The 18,096-nt window shown below is 53.3% G+C and overlaps 2 protein-coding genes across 19 annotated transcripts; one reads left to right on the top strand and one right to left on the bottom strand.

The window, feature by feature from the left end:
* Nucleotides 1-398: 398 nt before the first annotated feature.
* Nucleotides 399-15,384, bottom strand: ZNF219 (zinc finger protein 219). 12 transcript variants are annotated; one of them, XM_017533862.2, is made up of 6 exons: nucleotides 13,768-13,857; nucleotides 3,902-3,990; nucleotides 3,747-3,804; nucleotides 2,195-3,622; nucleotides 1,717-1,848; nucleotides 399-1,469 (listed from the first exon to the last, which is right to left on the bottom strand). In XM_017533862.2, the coding sequence occupies exons 4-6, from the start codon at nucleotides 3,489-3,491 to the stop codon at nucleotides 865-867; spliced, it is 2,034 nt and encodes a 677-aa protein (XP_017389351.1). In that variant the 5' UTR covers nucleotides 3,492-3,622; nucleotides 3,747-3,804; nucleotides 3,902-3,990; nucleotides 13,768-13,857; the 3' UTR covers nucleotides 399-864. The 12 variants fall into 12 exon arrangements, with proteins under 12 accessions (XP_017389351.1, XP_017389354.1, XP_037596337.1 ...); XM_017533865.2 differs by lacking the exon at nucleotides 13,768-13,857 and adding an exon at nucleotides 9,090-9,219 and having other exon boundaries at nucleotides 2,195-3,608; XM_037740409.1 differs by lacking the exons at nucleotides 3,747-3,804; nucleotides 13,768-13,857 and adding an exon at nucleotides 15,174-15,384 and having other exon boundaries at nucleotides 2,195-3,608.
* On the top strand, nucleotides 9,398-14,386 carry TMEM253 (transmembrane protein 253). 7 transcript variants are annotated; one of them, XM_037740411.1, is made up of 8 exons: nucleotides 9,398-9,478; nucleotides 11,756-11,849; nucleotides 11,969-12,112; nucleotides 12,528-12,638; nucleotides 12,731-12,787; nucleotides 13,068-13,178; nucleotides 13,292-13,438; nucleotides 13,804-14,386. In XM_037740411.1, exons 3-8 carry the CDS (start codon nucleotides 12,005-12,007, stop codon nucleotides 13,921-13,923), a joined length of 654 nt encoding a protein of 217 aa, XP_037596339.1. In that variant the 5' UTR covers nucleotides 9,398-9,478; nucleotides 11,756-11,849; nucleotides 11,969-12,004; the 3' UTR covers nucleotides 13,924-14,386. The 7 variants fall into 7 exon arrangements, with proteins under 7 accessions (XP_037596339.1, XP_037596340.1, XP_037596341.1 ...); XM_037740412.1 differs by lacking the exon at nucleotides 9,398-9,478 and having other exon boundaries at nucleotides 11,510-11,849; nucleotides 11,974-12,112; nucleotides 13,804-14,378; XM_037740413.1 differs by lacking the exon at nucleotides 9,398-9,478 and having other exon boundaries at nucleotides 11,518-11,849; nucleotides 13,295-13,438; nucleotides 13,804-14,378.
* Nucleotides 15,385-18,096: the final 2,712 nt, after the last annotated feature.

Genomic DNA, 18,096 nt, shown 5'->3' with positions numbered 1-18,096 from the left:
ACACTTCCCAGGCCCAGAGCTGACTGTGTATGAGCCTGGGAGAATGTGCCTCCTCCACAGTGGCTCCCAGAGGGTCCACACACTCTCTGAAGCTCCTTCTCCCACATTACATCTACTCCTTGAGGCTGAACTGGTTGTAGACAAACTGGGATCCAGCTTAGTCCAGCGGTTCTCAAAATGAGGTCCTCAGGCCACAGTGGATGAGAACCTGCTGGGCTACTTGTTGAATGCTAATTCTTGGACCCCACCAGAGCTGCTGCATCGAAACCTGGGGGTAAACCCAATATTCTGCATTTCTTATCAAACCCTTTGGGTGACAACTAAGTGTCTGAAGAGGTGACTGCTTCCTGAGCAGAGGGCCCAAGGAGGGGAGCATGACATGGGTAGCCAGACAGACACAGGGCCCTGTGCCTCAAGACACCTGTTTATTGGGGACACGACTCTGCGACAGGGATGACAGGAATCGTACCAAAAATAGCAACGTCTACAGGGCCCCTGATGGGGCTAGAAGGGTACAGTGCCCCCCCACCCTCACCCCTTGTACAAAAATAAACTCTCACGCCTATGGACCAGCAAAGACTGGCAGAGTGGCTCCTCAACCGGGACACAAACCCTCTCTGCCAGCCCTGGGACTCTGTTCTTTGACCCTCACCTCTGCCACTTCTAAGGCACTGTGACTCCCTTGGGCTGGGTGGGTACCACCAGCCCACCCTCCTACGCCCGCCGCCCCCTCCACCTCTGGTCCGCCTGGGGCTGGGATATGGGTCCCACGCTGCCCCCTGCTGGCGTCTCTACCCAACTACCTCTAGCGCTCCCCCGCTCCGGCGGGGTAAGCTCACTAAGCTAATCGCCCCTGAGGGCTCACTACCGTTCTTGCCCCCCCAGCCCTGCCTCTCCCGGTCTGGACAGCCCAGAACCCTCCTCCCCTTCCTGCGAAGGACTGGGAGGGGTCTCCCCTGATGGTATTCGGACATAGGGTGGGGACGCGTCAGCCTGAGGTGGCCGGCGGCCCCTAGCCCGGCGGCTGTGGTGCACCTGAAGGTGCAAGGCCATGAGCTCCGGGGCTCCAGTGGCGAAAGGGCAGAAGAGGCAGCGGTGGAGGGCACCCCCCGGCCCGGCCTCGCCTCCCGGCCCTGCCCGCAGGGACAGGTCCAGGGGCTCGGCCTCACCGCCTCGCCCGTTGCGCAGGGTCCTCCCAGGGCTGGTGGGCTTCCGACGGGACCCCGGCCCAGCACCGCTAGAAGGAGGCCGGGGGCTTGAGGCGCCCTCCACCCAGGTCGCAGGCTGCGGAGACGGCTTGGCTCCAGATGACGGGGCTGAACCCCGCTGGGAAGGGGGCGGTGGCTCCGGGGGTGGCCCGGGGCCGGCCCCACTCCTCTGCTCCCTGTGGTGGCGCTGTAGGTGATACTTGAGCGAGCCGGACTGGGTGCCCGCGTAGTCGCAGTGCGGACACTTGTAGGGCCGCTCGCCTGGGGAGAGTGGGTGGGATAGGATCACAGGGTCACGATCACAGCACGCACCCACCCGAATTTTGCCCAATTTACAGACCTCAACCTCAGAACATCCCACCCACTTTGACTGAATAAAGGAGTGTTTCCCAAGTGATATCTAGCCAAACTGAACGCTTCGGAGCAAACTTCACTTTCTGGTGTTTCAGCAGCCCTCACCTTTCTAGCCCCCCAGTCCCTTCTCCACGCCGGAGGCTGCCTCCCTCACCTGTGTGCACTCGCAGATGCACTTTGAGGTGATGTGCCGAGCGGAAAGATTTTCCGCAGAAGGGACAATCCTTGCCGGTGGCGCCCCGGCCCCCTTCAGGCCTGGTCCCTCCAACCAACAGCCCATTCTCTTCTGCAACACATACGTTAAGGGGAAGTCAGGGGGCCCTTCACCCTGTCCAGGTCCCACGCACCCACCCCACACCCACCCCATAAGGCTGCTTCCCCTCGGGGTCCAGGAGGAAACAGCAGGTATGGGGGAACTGGAACCTGAGCAGTTAGATTCGTTGCGACCAAAGAGTTAAGTGTTCTCAGATGATGGCAAAGTCTCCAGGAAAAAGCAAAACAAACAAAACAAACAAAAAAACTCAGGAGAAATAAAAGACAGGTTCTTTTAAAAAGGAAGCTACAAGGGGAGTGGCGGCGTAAGAGTCAGAGAAGGACGCAGCGTACCCCGAGAGAGGAGGGTCCCTACATACCCTGCGTGGCGGTCGATCTCGCCTGGGCCCCAGCAGCAGGCGCAGAGTGCCCAGGTCCCTCACCCGGGCGCGGGTGCAGGGAAGCCAGAGGGCCCATTGACCTGCCCCGGGCCCAGGTCTCCTCCTCGGCCTCCACCACCTCCTCTTCCTCCTCGGGCTCCTCCGCACGGTGCCGGCGAGCCCGGGCCGGGAGAGCAGAGGATAGCGGGCGGAAGCCTCCGAAGCTGCGGCCGGCCCCGGGCTCAGCACCCTCGCCATTGGGCCGGCCCTCGCCAGCTCGCAGGCTCAGGTAGCCCAAGAGGCTCGGGGGCTCACGGCGCTCGGCCGGGGTAGGCGCCGGGGCCAACAGGAGCGCTGGACCCAACGGCTCATAGGCCAGCAGGCCCAGGTCAGGAGGCTGGGGAGCCCGAGAAGGCCCGGAGCCAGGCCCCGGGGCGCGCAGCGGGCCCAGCTTGCTGGCGTGCACCTTCATGTGGTTCTTAAGGAACCAGGGCTCCTTGAAGCAACGGCCGCACACGGGACACGCGTGATCGAAGGAGGCCTTGTGTTTGCGCATGTGGCCCTTGAGAAACCAAGACTGTGTAAAGCTCTGGCCGCACACTTGGCAGCGGAACTCCGGAGGCGCTGGGGGCTCCTCGGGAGCTGCAGGAGCTGGGGCCGGGTTTGCCTCACGTTCAGGCTCCGGCTCTGGCTCCGGCTCAGGGACCGATCTGGGTTCGGGCTGGGGTGGAGGCTGAGGCTGGGGCGCAGCGGAGGTGGCCGCCAGAGGGCGCTCGGGAGCTCCGTGGGCGGTCAGGCTGTGGTGCAGCAGCTCCTCCTCCTGGCTGGCGCCGAAACTGCACAGGCCGCACTTCCAGGGCCTGTGCAGGATGTGCAGGTGGCGTTCCCGCTCCGCCAAGGTGCGAAACTTGCCTTTGCAGTAGGGGCAACGGAAGGCGGACGATGAAGGAGCTTGGGGCCGCGCCAAGCCCTCAGTGGCAGGGGCGGCCTGCATGCCCCCTGAGCTTCGGGCTCTCCCCAGTCGGGCCTCGCGCAGTAGCGCACGCTCTTCCAACTCCAGCAACAGGCGTGCGGCAGGACTACGTGGGCGCTCGGGCTGGTGTGTGCGCAGGTGCGAACGCAGCAGAGCCCGCTGCGCCGCACGGTGGCCGCAGTGAGGGCACTGGAAGGCCTGCGCGCCTGGGTGTGCCCGCAGGTGCAAAGCCAGGATAGAGTTGAAGCGGAAGCGCTTCCCGCATACAGGGCAGGGGAAGCGCCGTTCGCCTGCACGACTCTCAGACCAGCTCACTGCTCCCATCCCAGGTGACCCTGTGCTCACGGCTGGCCCGTTGGAGTATCGCTGCAGATCCAGCTCGCCGTCGAAAGCTGGCGGCGACGGCGCTAAGTGGCCGCTCGGGGCGCGGGGACGTGAGCCCTGTGGAGAAAGATCTGCATAGAGCAAAGGGTGAAGGTAGAGCTGTAAAGGAAGCAAGGGCGTCGCCTCGAGGGCCAGAAAGACGACACGAGGGAAGGTGGGCTGGGGTCTGAACTAGGAACACAGGGTGCCACTCACCTCGGGAAGTTGGGGGGGCTGTGTGGGAATCGAGATGTCAGGGCCAAGGAGTTAACTTCTAACAATGGGAGGTCAAAGAGAGAGAGAGGTAGGCAGGAGAGGGAGTATACAGTTGTAGGTAGGTACTTGTAGGTTGAAGTCAGAGCTTCACTCACCTCCATGGACCCCCTTCACATTCTTTGGTTCTGGGGAGTGCAGGGAAGAGGAGGAAAGGCTGCTAATGAAGGCAACAGGTGCTGTGGAGCTAAAGCAAGAGACAGATTTGGAGGAAAAGGTGAGCCCTAGTTTTCAGCAGTAAAGTCACTCCCTACCTGTAGACTCTCAGCACTCTGTATTCCAAAAACCAATCCCTTCTCCCTACTTGCATCTTGAGGCACGAAAGGGCTGCTCTACTCAAAAGCTGTACCCCTTGATTTGCTAAGCCCACCAGCCTCCCAGATAATTCAGACCGCTTCCCCAAATTCTGTATTTTAAATGCACGGTCTAGAACAACCACAGCTACCACCCTACCCCCTGGTGGTAGGGAAAACCATCACAGTATGCCCTCCTCCAATGTAGGTTGGGCTGTACAGTGTGGTGAGCAAATGGGGTGGGCTTGACATGCTCCCCAGTTATCCAAGTGGGACCAGTTGCTCTGAGAACCCTGACCAGCCAGCCACACATCCTTCCAGGTTCCACAGTGCTTCCTTCTGCCCTTACCCTTTCTGTCTTTCCCCCCTTCATTCTCCCTCCCTCTGCCTGGATTCCTGATCCATTCATTTCCATTCATTACAGAGACTCATTCATGCATGGGAGAGAAACACCTCCCAGCAGCAGAGTCTGAAGACAGACAGAGGGGGAGGGGCATGAAGGGGGAGGGAGCAGAAGGAATGAAGAGAGAGTTGGGGGAGGAGTGGAAGTTAAGGGGCACAGCTAGCCTGGGGAAGGGGTTAAAAACTGCAAATACCGTATAGGATTCATCCCCTTGTTTCAAACCTTGGAGTCTGCAGTATGATGGGGCATCTGAGCCCCTTTGTCCAGGGCTGTTCTGAGGCAGGCTTTCCTCCTCTCTGCAGGGGAGAGGCTCCCTCACACAAGAGGAGGATTACACTGGCTCTGAGCTCAAGAGGCTGGAGTGAGGGACGGGGGGCGGGGCTGGGCCATCTGCACAGATAGGGACTCAGCACATGCTCTGAGCAGGAAGGGGTTAAAGTTCTCCAGGCTAAAATTCCCTAGGCCTGGGACTTGCAGAGCTCCAGTGCTGGGGAAGAAGAACATTGAGAGGAAGAGGATGGGGGGTGGGAGGGGGATACTGATCCTAAGCTGCAGAGGAGTTCAGCATGAGGACTTAGAAGAAACCCCAGGATCAAGATTCATGGAAGTAGGCCTGGAGGATGACCAGAAGTCATCTAGTCTACCTTTCTGCCTCGTATAGAATTGTATCTGGTCAAGGCTAAATGAATGTGGGCCTAACTTTTTTTTTTTTTTGCCTAAGAAAGAGTATTTGAGATATAAAGAACTTCCTTACGACAGGCATCATGAAACTGAAATGGGTTACTGAGAAAGAAAAAGATTCAAGCATTACTTTGCCTAAGGATCTTTAATGGAAAAGAACTGGGCCAAGCGTCAACCTGCCTGTCAGCAGAGAGAAAAAGCTCTGGAGGTCCAAGGCTTCTTCAATTTTTGACATTTATTGTATGTGTTAAGACTCCATGAAGGGGCAGGTACCTGTTACATGTGGAATCTGGGCTATAGGATTATTAATAGCAGACGATTAATTAACAAAGTGTCCTTGTCCAAGGGTCACTAGGCGACTTCCACTACCATTTAATATGTGTATTTCTGTAGCTTCAAATTAGGGCACCCTCTCTCATCCTCTGGATCTTTTCCTGGGACTAAGAGCCTCACCAGGCTCACCGAATAGTGTCACAAAAGGTGAATTAGAATAGGACTGAGATGTACAAGGCTATTGTAGGCCTGGTCTGAACATTGATAACCCTACAAACTTCACTAAATCACTTAACTTCCCAGTTTGCACAACAATAAAATAGGGGATTGGACTAATTTATATGTTAGTCCCTTCCTACTAAAAAAAAAAAAATGTTTGTGGTTCTAAGTCACAGGACTCATTTGGACCCCAGAGAGATGTTAAAACAAATGGTCATCCCTTCAGTACCATGGAGAGTGCAGTGGGCTACCACAGAAGCCACTTTGGCCACCTCAGTACCATAGATAGAGCTATGAGGTGCTAGAGGGGCTGTTTGCCATTTTAGCATCACAGATACAACACAGAAAAGCTAGAGCATTTTTTTGTTGTTGTTGTTCCTATCTGGAAACCATAAAAGAAAAACCAGTGGTACCACAGGGATTATTTTGGCCTTTTGGATGTCACTGAAAATAGAAAGAGCTAATAGAAAATAGATGTAACTAGAAGAATTTTAATTAGCTATAAGGAGCGTCCTGACAGTTACAGTTTGTACATCCTGGAATGAGTTACTGAGGCATCATATTTGGGTCCATCACATTCTGTTGCTCTCCTGGGGATTCCCGGAACATCCTGGTGTACAGCCAATCTGGTATATTCAGAGGAAGCAGATGGTGGTGGGGGGGGGATGCTGGGAATACTGCATGGTCATAGCTGACTAACCTATGGGCACATACTCTGATTCTGAGAAGATTCTAGGGCCCCTAAAACTGTCTGTAGGATAGCAAGCAAAATCTCATATGAAGCTGGCCTCATATCTGAGGCAAGAAGAGTGGGAATAGGGCAAAGCTTCCTCTCCCAAACAAAACAATGATAAACCACTTTGCACATAGCAGTTTCCAGAACAGAAACAGAGTGATATGCAAGAAGGCCCAGGCTGAAGCTGAACTCCCCAGCAGGGAAAGTTTCCCCAGAGGGTGGCCTAAAATCAACAAAACTAACCGAGATACCTTCCTAGGCCCAATCAAGATCTCCTGAATCATCTCTGTGTCAAACCAGGTTCCAGACACCTGATCCCATGATTTTTTCTTAGTAGGGGAAAGAACTGACAGGGACTGGGATACCAGCAACTGCCTTGGAACTGAGGTCATGTGTGTATTGCCCGTGGGCAATAATCACAGAGTTTTCCATAGTCAGGACTTAAACACTATCCTCGACACTTGGCCAGACAGCAGCACTGACCTACTTTCCACCCCCACTGGGAAACAGGGGTTATCTTGCCCTTATTTGGATTCTATAAGGATGCAGGGCCAGGGATAGGTATCAGAAACCTTTCAAAATCAACAGGCCAATTATCCTCAGGTTCTGGGGCAACTGGTAGGGAAGTGGATGTGGACCACTAAACCTTAGTTAAGAAGGATGGAATGGTTGGTGAAAAAACTTAGAAACAACAAGGACAGGTACGTAGAAGTATCTATCTCCTAAATGGACCACAAAGACTGTCCCTCAAGTTTTGTAATTCAAAAGTTTCTAGGGTCACAGTATAAGGAGCAAGGGTTCAGGACTTCTGGGGTCCAGCTGTAACCTCTAACACAACAGTTTTCTGTCTTGAGAATCCTACACCTCCCAAATCTGCTAACAATTATGATTATCACTGCACTAGATGGGGTTAAAAGGAAAGGGAGCTTCTTAGGTGGTCTAGAGTCAAGACTACCTTGATCACACATACGTCAGTAGTTTTATGGTCTCCTCTTCAGGGCCCTCTGAACCTCACTGCTCAGACAGCTCCTCCAAACCCACTCCACTGTGCAGCTCGCTAGCTTTTTTGGACTGAGTTCTTGGTAAAGCCTCCTTCCCTCCTTCTTTCTGTCCTCATTCTCCTGAGTTGAGGACATGGAACCTCAGCCATGGACTCCAAAGGTACAGCAGAGGGCGAGAGGAAGGCACATCTGCTCACCTGCTGCCACCCCACTATGGGGAATCTTATCCCAGAGGCATGTCCTAACGCAACCCCGATTTTGATTTTGAAAGTTCTGGAGGACCTGGGTTTGGGGAAGGGGGACATGTAGCCAGACCTAAGTCCCCTTAACTGGCGCTGACCCTAGAAAAGTCAGTCTTAGCACCCACGTGAGCCTCAGTCTTCAGACTGGGAAGTAGGGGTGATCGAGGGAGCCTCTGAGAAAATCCCCCTCCCAGAAATAGATTGCTAAGTAGTGTAGGACCTGCAATCTGCCCGAGAGGTTTCTCCAGCAGCACCTCAGACCCCTCCCCAGGAAGATAAGCCAGAAGAATGATGGGGGGCAGGGTTGAGAGATAGGGAGGCCAAGGCTCAGCTACCCCCGGCCAGGAGAACAAAAGCTGAGTTACAGCCGCCTCCGCTGCTGCCGCGGGCCGAGCTCTTTGTGACACTTTGTTTGGGACGCAAAGAGGGAAGCACCCCCCCATCCTCTCCCCTCCCCCGCCACCCCGTGCTCCCGGAGAGTTTGGGCTCCTTCCCCCTCCCCCACCAGCCCTACCTGGGCCGGGGGCTGGGGGGGTGCACATCCACTCAGGCTCGCGGCTCTGCCGCCCCTCACCCCCAGGCCCCTCGCGCCCTGCCTTCGGGCCCCTACAAAGACACCCCCCACCTCCGCCCCCACATCCCCCCCAGATGGCCCTTCCCTTTGGTGTCTGCTCCCCCAGCTCCTCCACCTGGCCCCCCCTCCCTCGGGGCCCCCCAGCTCTCCAGGCTTCCGAGGCCGCCACCCCCACCCCGCCCCCCCAGGAGCTCTGGGCGAAGTTTGCTTGGGGCCGAGCCGGCGCCCCTCCCCCGCCCCCGCCCCCTGCACCTGCTCCGAGCCGGGCGCGCGGAGCGGGCCCCCCCTCCGGGAGGGGGGGAGGGGGCCGGGGGCGGGGGCCGGGTGGCGGACGGGGGGGCCCGGGAGTGGGGGGAGCGGCTACTCACGAGCCCCGGGCGGGCGGCGGCGGAGCGGGCGGCGGCGGCGGCGGCGGCGGGCGGCGGGCCGGCGGCGCGGGCGTCAGCGTTACGTGGGGCCGGGGGAGATGCGCCGGGCCCCGGCCCCCCCGCCCCCGGCCCGGCCCCCGCCCCCTCCCCGGTCCCCCGCCCCCGGCCCTGGCCCGCATTGTGTGCGGCGGGAGGCGGCCCGGCCATTAGCATGCGGGGGGCGGCGCGGCGGGGTTGGGAGCCGCGCGGGAGCCGGGCTCTGGCTCCAGGGACTGGGAGCTGGGGACCCCGGGAGCCGCGAGAGGCGGCCGCCAGGGGCGGGGTGCGGACGGTTTGGAGACGGGGGGCACTGTTGGAGGGAGGGAGGGAGGGAGGGAGCGGGGGTGGGGCGCACAGACGATTCCAACAGGAGACTGGAAGAGATTTTGAAAGGTCATCTCGTCCTTCCCCCAGCCTCCAAGCAGCACTGCCCCTCCCACCCTAAACCCGGACATACCAGGGAAGGAGTTGGCTCTGCCGCTCTTTCTGCCCCAACATGCACAGACTCGGGAAGTTCTTCCTGGGGTTTTATCTCAAAGCCTCTCCCTTACAATTTCTGTCTCTCTTTTGGGGGAGGAGGAGGGGCGATTATAGAGAGAGTTAATGTCGGCCGTATAAGAAACATTATTAAAGTTACTCTTCGGTCCTTTCCGTTCTTGATAAACAATTCCTGCTCCTTCCTCTCGAATTCTATTTTCCATTCCTCAAGTCACTTTCATGGCTCTTCAATACAACAAATATTTACTGAGTGCTTACTAAGTGCCAGGCACTGGGCTCAGCGCTGTGGGGGATGAAAAGAGAAGTGGTATCTTCCTTCCAGGCGATTGTAGTCTAGACTACAAACTGGTAAGTAGTACACTCAGATTTAGTCAATATTTACTGAATGCCTGTTCACCTATCTAATAGTATATAATCTTTCCAATAACCCTCTATAATAAAATTAGTCCCCATTTACAAGTAAGAAAAATGAGGCTTCAGGGAGTCTCTTTCTCCAATGGCCTGCAGGCTCTGGGGTCCTCAGTGCAAGCCCAACATCTCACATCGCCAGCAAATAAAATTAATGCACATGGGAATCGAGGAGGAGTACACACACAACGGTTTTCTGGATCCCTTTAAAATGTGACTCCCACTCGCTGGGAAAGAAAAGAGTAGATACGATGCCCCGCCGATGGTGGCACAGTATGGATGGGACAGAAGTGGCTTACAAAAAGGTCACTTGCTTCCCAGGACTCTGCCTCCTGGTACTAACTTCTGGGGTCCTCTGGCATAGTCTCCTCTTATCGTCAGCAACAAGAAAAATAATAGTGATGATGATGATAGACACTAACATTGAGCACTTATGTGCCAGGTTCTGGGCTAAGCTCTTCTGCCATGCTGAAAGCAACCCCTTGAGGCTGGTATTATTTAACTTCCTTTTACAGATAAGGGAACAGAGAGATTAAGCAACTTGCCAAGGGCCCCCAGGTAGATCTGGGATTTGAACAGAGATCTGGTTGCCTCCAGACCTCAGGCTCTGTACCAAGATGAGCCTTTCCTATTATATCTTTAATCTATAGAGTATATTTGGGCCCAGCTGGTTGTGCTTCTGGCTGTAGAAATGAGTCCCCAGCTTAGCTTCTGAATAACACCTTTAGTGTACAGGCATCAAGCTTATCAGTGTGACCTCATCAGCACCACTAAAGTTATTAAGCACCCACCCCGAATCAACAACTCTTCACAGTCATATCGTTAGCCCCCTTTTATCAGTGAACAAACTGAGGTTCAAATAGGTAGAAAAATGTATCTAATAGGCCACACATAGTGGCTCACACCTGTAATCCCAGCGGTTTGGGAGGCCAAGGAAGGAGTATCTCTTGAGCCTAGGAGTTTGAGACCAGCTCAGGCAACATGGTGAGACCCTGTCTCTACAAAAAATTTAAAAATTAGCTAGACACAGTGGCATGTGCCTGTCATCCCAGCTACTTGGGAGGCTGAGGCAGGATAATTATTTGAGCCCAGAAGATGGAGGCTACAGTGAGCCATGATCATGGCACTGCATTCCAGCCTGGGTGACAGTGAGCCTCTGTCTCAATATAATAATAATAATAGGCTGGGCATGGTGGCTCATGCCTGTAATTCCAACACTTTGGAAGGCCAAGGCGAGTGGATCACTGGAGGTTGGGAGTTTGAGACCAGCCTGACCAACATGGAGAAATCCCATCTCTACTTAAAAATACAAAATTAGCCAGGCATGGTAGAGTATGCCTGTAATCCCAGCTACCTGGGAGGCTGAGGCAGGAGAATTGCCTGAACCTGGGAGGCAGAGGTTGTGGTGAGCCGAGATCAAGCCATTGCATTCCAGCCTGGGCAACAAGAGTGAAACTTCCACCTCCAATAATAATAATAATAATGGATCTAAGATCACACAGATGGAAAAGCAGCAGAGCTAAGATTTCAGTCCAGGTCTGTCTGGCTATGAGGCACCTTCTCTCTCAAAAATATTAATTGTTGCAATAGTATCCTTTCCAAGACTCACTATTTGAGGACCATCTATATATATATATATATATATATATATACACACACACACACACACACACACACACACATATATATATATATGGCCATCTGCAGGTTATCATTGAATCAAAAACAATTCCCACTATAAACAGGACCCCCCATCCACTTAGTGTTCAATTCAGAGTAAAACCTTCAAGAAAGGGAAGGGAGACTGTCCAGAAAGTGAGAGGCAAGAAAGCCACTGGAATTCAACCTTACCTGGTCTGGGGGCAAAGCTGCAAGTAGTAATGACAGGGGACCAATCCAGACAGAAAGTAAGGTCTCTAGGGAAGGACAGGTAATGAGGGGGAAGCCAAAGAAAGGTGTAAGATTATATGGAAATGAGGAGAAATTGAGGTCCAGAGTGATAGTGTCCCTGAGGATGAGGTTAAGTTAAACCAGAAGAGGAACCCAGGATGGGCAGAAATGGGGGTAATGAGAAATGGGAATAGAGTGGGGTCAGGCTAGATGTCTTGTGGAGTGAACTGAGGCTGGTATGTACCCAGGGCCACTCCCTAGATCCTTAGGTCTTCATAGAAACCTTTGCCCCACCACACCCCATCCCTGACAGCCTTTCTCTGCCAGGACAAGTTCGTCGTCTGCTCTGAGCTATCAAGCCCCTCAGAAGTCCTAGGACCCAGCTGGGTCCCATCCCTTTGGAGTAGCTGCTTCAGACTAGGTAGGTGTGAGGCCCTGGACCTCAAATCCCTGGATATTGGGAGTGGGCAGAGGTGTAACTGAAAGATACGTTGTTGCATGTCCTCTCTCCTAATAGAAACCATAATGCATTTTTCCCAGCCTAGGAAGCACCTAGTTCTTGTGGGTAAAGGAGCCATGGAAGATAAAGCTGATCAGCAAGAGCAGGAGAGACACAGCCTTCGTCTGGAAAAGCTACAACGCTGGGCAAGGCACAGGCAGAGTGGGCACCTCTTGGTGCTGGCGGTGAGGCCAGGCTACCCCATCCCAGGTCTCAGCATGTCCACTTGTACCCAATTCAGTTCCGTCCATTTATCCATCCATGTTGAGTGAGCACCTACCATGCGCCAGAAAATGTGCTAGGTTCTGAATGGGAGGAGGGTGGAGAAAACATAGAAATAAACAAGGCAAGACCCTTAATCTCCAAGTGGCTTCCATCTTGTGGGGAAAACATACAGGTAAGTAACTAAACTACAATATGAGGCAGAAAAAATTAAATGATACTTAATTTTTAATGATCACTTCCTTCATTGCTCTGGGTTGACTGCTTTCCTCCACCCTGCATAAAATCCTATTTGCTGATCTCTAAAGAGGTAGGAGTTATGAGAAGGGAAGGGAATCCCTGACAGTTCCTCCTCAATTACCCTCCCCTGACCCCTAGGTGAGCCAGCTATGGCTGGCAGTGGTTGTGGTGCCCTTTGCCCTCTCAGTCGCCTGCCTGAACTCTGATTGCCACATGGCTACAGCGCTGCCTCTTGGGCCTGGAGTCTCAGTAAGACCCACCACAAGGGAGGGTGGAAGGAAAGTCCCAGGGCCCCTTCCTAACAGAACCAGAGCTCAACACTTGCCCTTCTCACCATTCAGGGTCTCCTCACTGGGATTGTCACCCTTGAGCTTCGCAGAGCACCCCGCCTCTGGAAGGTGAGAGGGAAGAGAATACAGTACTGTCCTCCCACTCCCTAAAACAGACACCTACACCCCTCAGCCTAGGAAGTAAGTGGCTAAGTGTTGACTTGCCCTCTCAGCTGTCACCATTGACTGGCCTCAGTGACTGAGGAGGGAAAGCAAAAAAGTTAGAGGGCTTTTGGCCCTGTTTGGAGGCTTAGAAGCAGGTGAGTTTTGTCTTCAGATAGGCTGCAAGTGGGGATTGAGGTTGGAATGAGTCCTGAGGCTGGGCGGGACTGAGCTAGCTCACTGGCAGGTGCAGGCCATGATGATATTCAACACCTTCAACTTGATCTTGGGTTTCATCGTGGTGGTGGTCGAGGTGATGAAGACAGCCTTGGGGCCTGCCCCAACTGCCCCCTCCAAGGTACTGGCAAATGAAGGGGAGGTGGGAAGATGAGGAGACAAGAGATGGAGAGCAAAATGGGCAGGGGCAAACAGGTGCGGGATCCCTGCATTCTCAGCCCTGTCTACCTGCAGCAGGCTGGCTTGCTGGTGCTGGAGCTCAGTGCTGAGGCCTTCACCCTAGGGGGAGTGCTGGTCTCAGTGCACGCCCTATTCTTGCTGAGCCAGAGGAAACCCGGATGCTGCAGGAGCCAGAGTCTACACTACCAGGAGCTGCAGGAGGTATGGGGGCAGGGAGGAAAGAATGAATAGCTAGTTGCCAACTAATTTTTCCACTGGCTATCCTGGTCAGTGGCACTTAAGGAAAAACGATGGGGCAGGAGGTCCTAGAAAAGAAGAGGTCCTAGAATGAAACTGATGGGCTTTCGCTGGCTTTGGACATTTCTCCTCTAGTGGTGGGTAAGAGGGAATTGGGAATCCAAATGATTGAGGTTAAAAGAGTGGGAAAGCATTAGGAAGCTGCCTAAATATTGAACGGACTATGGGAAACAGGATTTAAAAAATGGGCAGGAGAAAGCAGTTGCTTCTGTCTGGAGTTTCTTCTTTCTCACCTCTACAATTTGCTCACACCTGTCTCTGGTTTTCAGGGCTTCTCTGAGTTGGAGGAGATTCCTGGTTTGGAGAATGGTCCCACGGTGGCCAACACAGGAGCAAATGAGAGGGCGGGACAGCGGGAACAGACACCTGTTGCTCTTCTTCCACCCTGAGAGAATGCTCTCCAGACATTCCTGCATCCCACCCCACCAAACTCAGAAGTTAGCTGGGATCCCTTGAGTCCAATATGAAGTCCGGGAGTGCCTTCAGTTTTCACTCAGAGCAGGCCCCTTTTTCGTTCCTTCCCTGTTAGGGGAAGATACACCTGGACGTTCGAATATATCCTCACCTCACCACCCTGAAAATCTGCTTTCTCCCTTCCATACATATCCTCCCTCCCCGTCACCTCCCTACAGAGCTTCACATCTGCCTCATCTCACTCTTCGGTCCACCTTTTATAATCCCATCCACTCCAAACCCCGGATCCTGCACACGCCAACTCCCTGAATCCAATTCAGGAGTGTTCCAGTTCCCCTTTCGATCCAGCTCCTTTCTACTGCTGCGAAGACTACGAGTCCCAGGATGCCCTGCCGGCCCGTGAGCGGCTGGGAAATAAAGAGCCTTCCCTCCGCGGTGGGGGCGCTGTGGATGTGCTGAGCGGCGCGAGGTGGGGAAGTCTGGGCCTAGCCTAGCGCTTCCTCAGACGCGACCACTGGCCCCGCGTTCAGGGAGGAGCCGGGCGGGCGGTCCTGCACTGGCGTGCCGCTCCCCCAGCCACTGCAATTGACAGCTGGCTCTGGGTCGCCAGCCCTGCGCTGGCAGCTTCACAGACTGGCGAGGGCCCGGAGTTGGCGCTTGGCAGAGCTGAGGCTTCCCAGATGCTGTCGCCGCACCCCCTCGCAAGAGGGCGCAGGTCCGATGTCCTGAGACTTGGAGCGCGCGCGAGAAAGGGGTTGGAGATGATGAGTCAGAAAAGCAGGGCGTTTCTCGTCCCCTCCCCTGGGGCCTGGGCGCCGAAGGAGGAACAGGCTTGCTGGGCAGGCGGATAGATAGGGTAGGCAGAGGGAGGGACGCTGCGACCCGCGTCTCTCCCTACCGCTTTCCCGCCTCTTGCGAGCACGCCGGTGTAACGAGCCGGCGCTGTAGCCACCCTTTCTCTCCAACGCGGGAGCGGGACTGCGCAGGCTCGGCGTCTGGTCTGACCCGCCGACCTTTGATCCCGGCTGCGATCGGGTTGCTGAACTTCTGGCTGCGTTCAACCCCCACCGTTTGTGACCTTTGCAAGTGTGCAAAGATAACAGGCTCGCGTGGGCTTGGGAAAAGCCCAGGAGGACTGGGAGTCCCAGTAGCAGCAGCAGCTGGGCAGCTTACTAGCCCCTAGAAACTAGAAATTGACCAGAGCTGGAGTACCAAGAGAACTCACCCCAAATTCACATACAGTAGTGCCCGGGATGGCTGTTCGCCTCATTCTCATTTTTGTTCCCACTTGAGAAGGCTTCTTTCCCTAGAGAATGCTGCTTCACCTGGCCTAAACAGGCCCAGGCACCAGTGAGTACAGAGCGCAGCCTGGCTGCCTTGCCTTGGCATTGCAGTGGCGCCTGCTGCAGCTCATCTGTGACACCTTGGAAGAGTGGTAATAATCTTCCTATGACAAGGTTAAGTGTGAGTACTAGTGGGTGGGGACAGTTCTGGGATCAGGCTCTGAAATGGAGAAAAGATCTAGGTCTTCTGCATTTCTTCCTCTCCCACAGTCTAATTGCCAGTGTAATGGAGAGCTCATGTGTGCAGGGCTAAGAAAAGAATAATTTTCTTGAAAGTCAGAAGATGGTAGATGAGGAAGCTGAGGAAAGAAAATTAACAATTTGTTTTCCAGGTTTTAGTGATGTGATAAGATTAGTTGTTGCATTCTAGTTCCTAGGCAAGCTTGATGGCGATGGAAATTAACCTGCATCAGTCAGATTAGGCTAGGCTGTGGTAAATGCCAAAACCACAGTGGCTTAAAACCACACAGGTTTATTTCTCATACTACGTGTCCAAAGTAGGCTGGCAAGGGGTTCTGCTCATTGCAAGTGTTTCAGGTACCCAAGTTCACGGAGCGCCACCATTTTGAGATCCTGCCCTGTCACTAGGAAGGTTAAGGTTATACCTGGTCAGAATGTGAGGTAAGCATGAAGGACTGTTCTTAGACTCTTAAATGCTGCCCTGAAGGGATACATTCATGTCACTTCGACTCATTCAGTAGCCAAACCAAGTCATATGGCCACACTCAACTTAAGGAAAGCCAGAAAGGCAATGCCTGCAAGGAGAGGGGAAGCAGAAATACTTCATTAAAAGAAGCATAGTTGGCCAGGCTTGGTGGTTCATGCCTCTAATCCCAGCACTTTGGGAGGCCGAGGTGGGTGGATCACCTAAGGTCAGGAGTTCAAGACCAGCCTGGCCAACATGGTGGCTGTCTCTACTGAAAAAAAAATAAATAAAATTAGGAGAGCATGGTGGCGGGTGCCTGTAATCCCCGCTACTTGGGAGCGTGAGGCAGGAGAATTGCTTGAACCCGGGAGGTGGAGGTTGCAGTGAGCCAAGGTGGCACCACTGCACTCCAGCCTGGGAGACAAAGCAAGACTCTGTCTCCAGGGGAAAAAAAAAAAAGAGAAACAGAGTTAATCATTTGTGATGATTTTTGAACAGCTTAGCAGTTGAAATTTAACTGTTCCAGCAGTTATGCCCATATCTACTTTTTTGGTTTAGTTTCATGAACCCTTAAGTGAAGTTCTTACTAGAAATTTTTCCTCAAAAAAATAATAGGACTGGGAACCAGGAAACCTAGATTCTAATTCTGTTGCTTGGGCAAGTCAAACCTTTCTGAACTACCTTTTGTTCACTTGGAGGTTATAGTAATAATATTTATTCTCTCTACCTTACTAGAGTATCAAGGCTAAAATAAAATCACACAAGGAAAAGTACTTTAAAACTATAAACCACTTCAGGTGTTGAAAATAAATTGCCTGTAGAAGTGGTTTAAATGATAATTTCTTAAAAATCAAGAGCCAGATTCAGCTATAGTCCTTCAATCATCAGTCTGCATTAGACAAACAGTAGCAATTCAGGTTTTGGATACATGATGCAGTTCACATAGATCTTGCAAAGTCCCAGAGCCTTAGATTAAACATTAAATTCTTAAAACCTTTCTGATAAAACTTCATCATAGCCTCTAGGGCACTGGTTCTGAGAGAAGGGTCATTTTGTTTCTCAGGATATTTTGCAATGTCTGGAGACCTATTTGTTAGTCACAACTGAGGAGTGGGGGAGGTGGAAATATGTAACAATGGAAGGTGCATTAGATGAGAAGTCAGATTTGGGATTTAGTTCCAGTGCCACTAATGCCGCTTTCCTGTGCATTATCCTCTGCCAGCTGCAAGCAAAGACTCTTTGAGACTTGTCCTGTGTTCCTCATTATTCCCCCTCCACACTGCCTATTGCCAGAGTCCCAGGCTGCTCCATGACAGTGTTCTGCTTTGCTGCAGTGATTCCCAGCAACCACTGTATCTGCCTCTTTCTTCATTAGTTTGGCAGCCTCTGTGGAGGTCACTCATTTTACTTGAATGGGAACTCCACAGAAAGAAGAAACTGACAAGGTTTCCACTGACATCAGTGTTCAAAGGCCGTGACCCCTATCTCTTCTTTTAAACATTAGAGAAATTCAGTTCATGTTATGTGGCTTCATATGCAGATGTGGCGCATTGGTGGTTGGGAAATTATCCAAGCAAATAAATTTGACCCTCATTTCTTTGAAATTCTGTCATTTATTCTGGCTTTTAACACATAATTATAGACAACTGACGATATTTCACAAATGAACTCTTCGTTTCCTGAATCTGCTTTTTGGCAAGATGGCTCAGGTTTCGTGTCCGGGGCTGTGTCCTCTGCTGCCATCTCGTGGTCTCTTGGCTGTCCAGGTCAAGGTCTCACAAAGCACCTTTCCTAAGGTAATGGCATTGGGCAGTGGCTTAGTTGGGGAAAGACTCTCCTCTCCTTGGTGTGGGTGCTCCCAAAGTTCTTCCTCTGCAGTGGGTCCCTGAGGGCAGTAGCACACTCCACCTGGCTGGAAACCTGGGCCTCACAATGAGGCAGGAGGCAGAGACCCCCTCCCAGTTGTCTACACCCACTTGGGTCTCTGTGTCTGTTATGCAGTCCTGGCCAGGAACCACCAAATTCGGTGAACCCAACTGCCCAGGAGTAATTGGAGCTGACCTCACTTGCTTGGCCTGAAGAATGCAGTCTTTTGCCACTTGCCACAGGGGGCTGTGACGTTCTCATCAGTAAGAAATGAAGACTCTCCCATCAGGTTT

The sequence above is a fragment of the Cebus imitator genome, unplaced genomic scaffold (genome assembly GCF_001604975.1).
Source record: "Cebus imitator isolate Cc_AM_T3 unplaced genomic scaffold, Cebus_imitator-1.0 Scaffold83, whole genome shotgun sequence".
Classification (NCBI taxonomy): domain Eukaryota; kingdom Metazoa; phylum Chordata; class Mammalia; order Primates; family Cebidae; genus Cebus; species Cebus imitator.
This window is presented reverse-complemented; position numbering and strand designations above follow the sequence as displayed.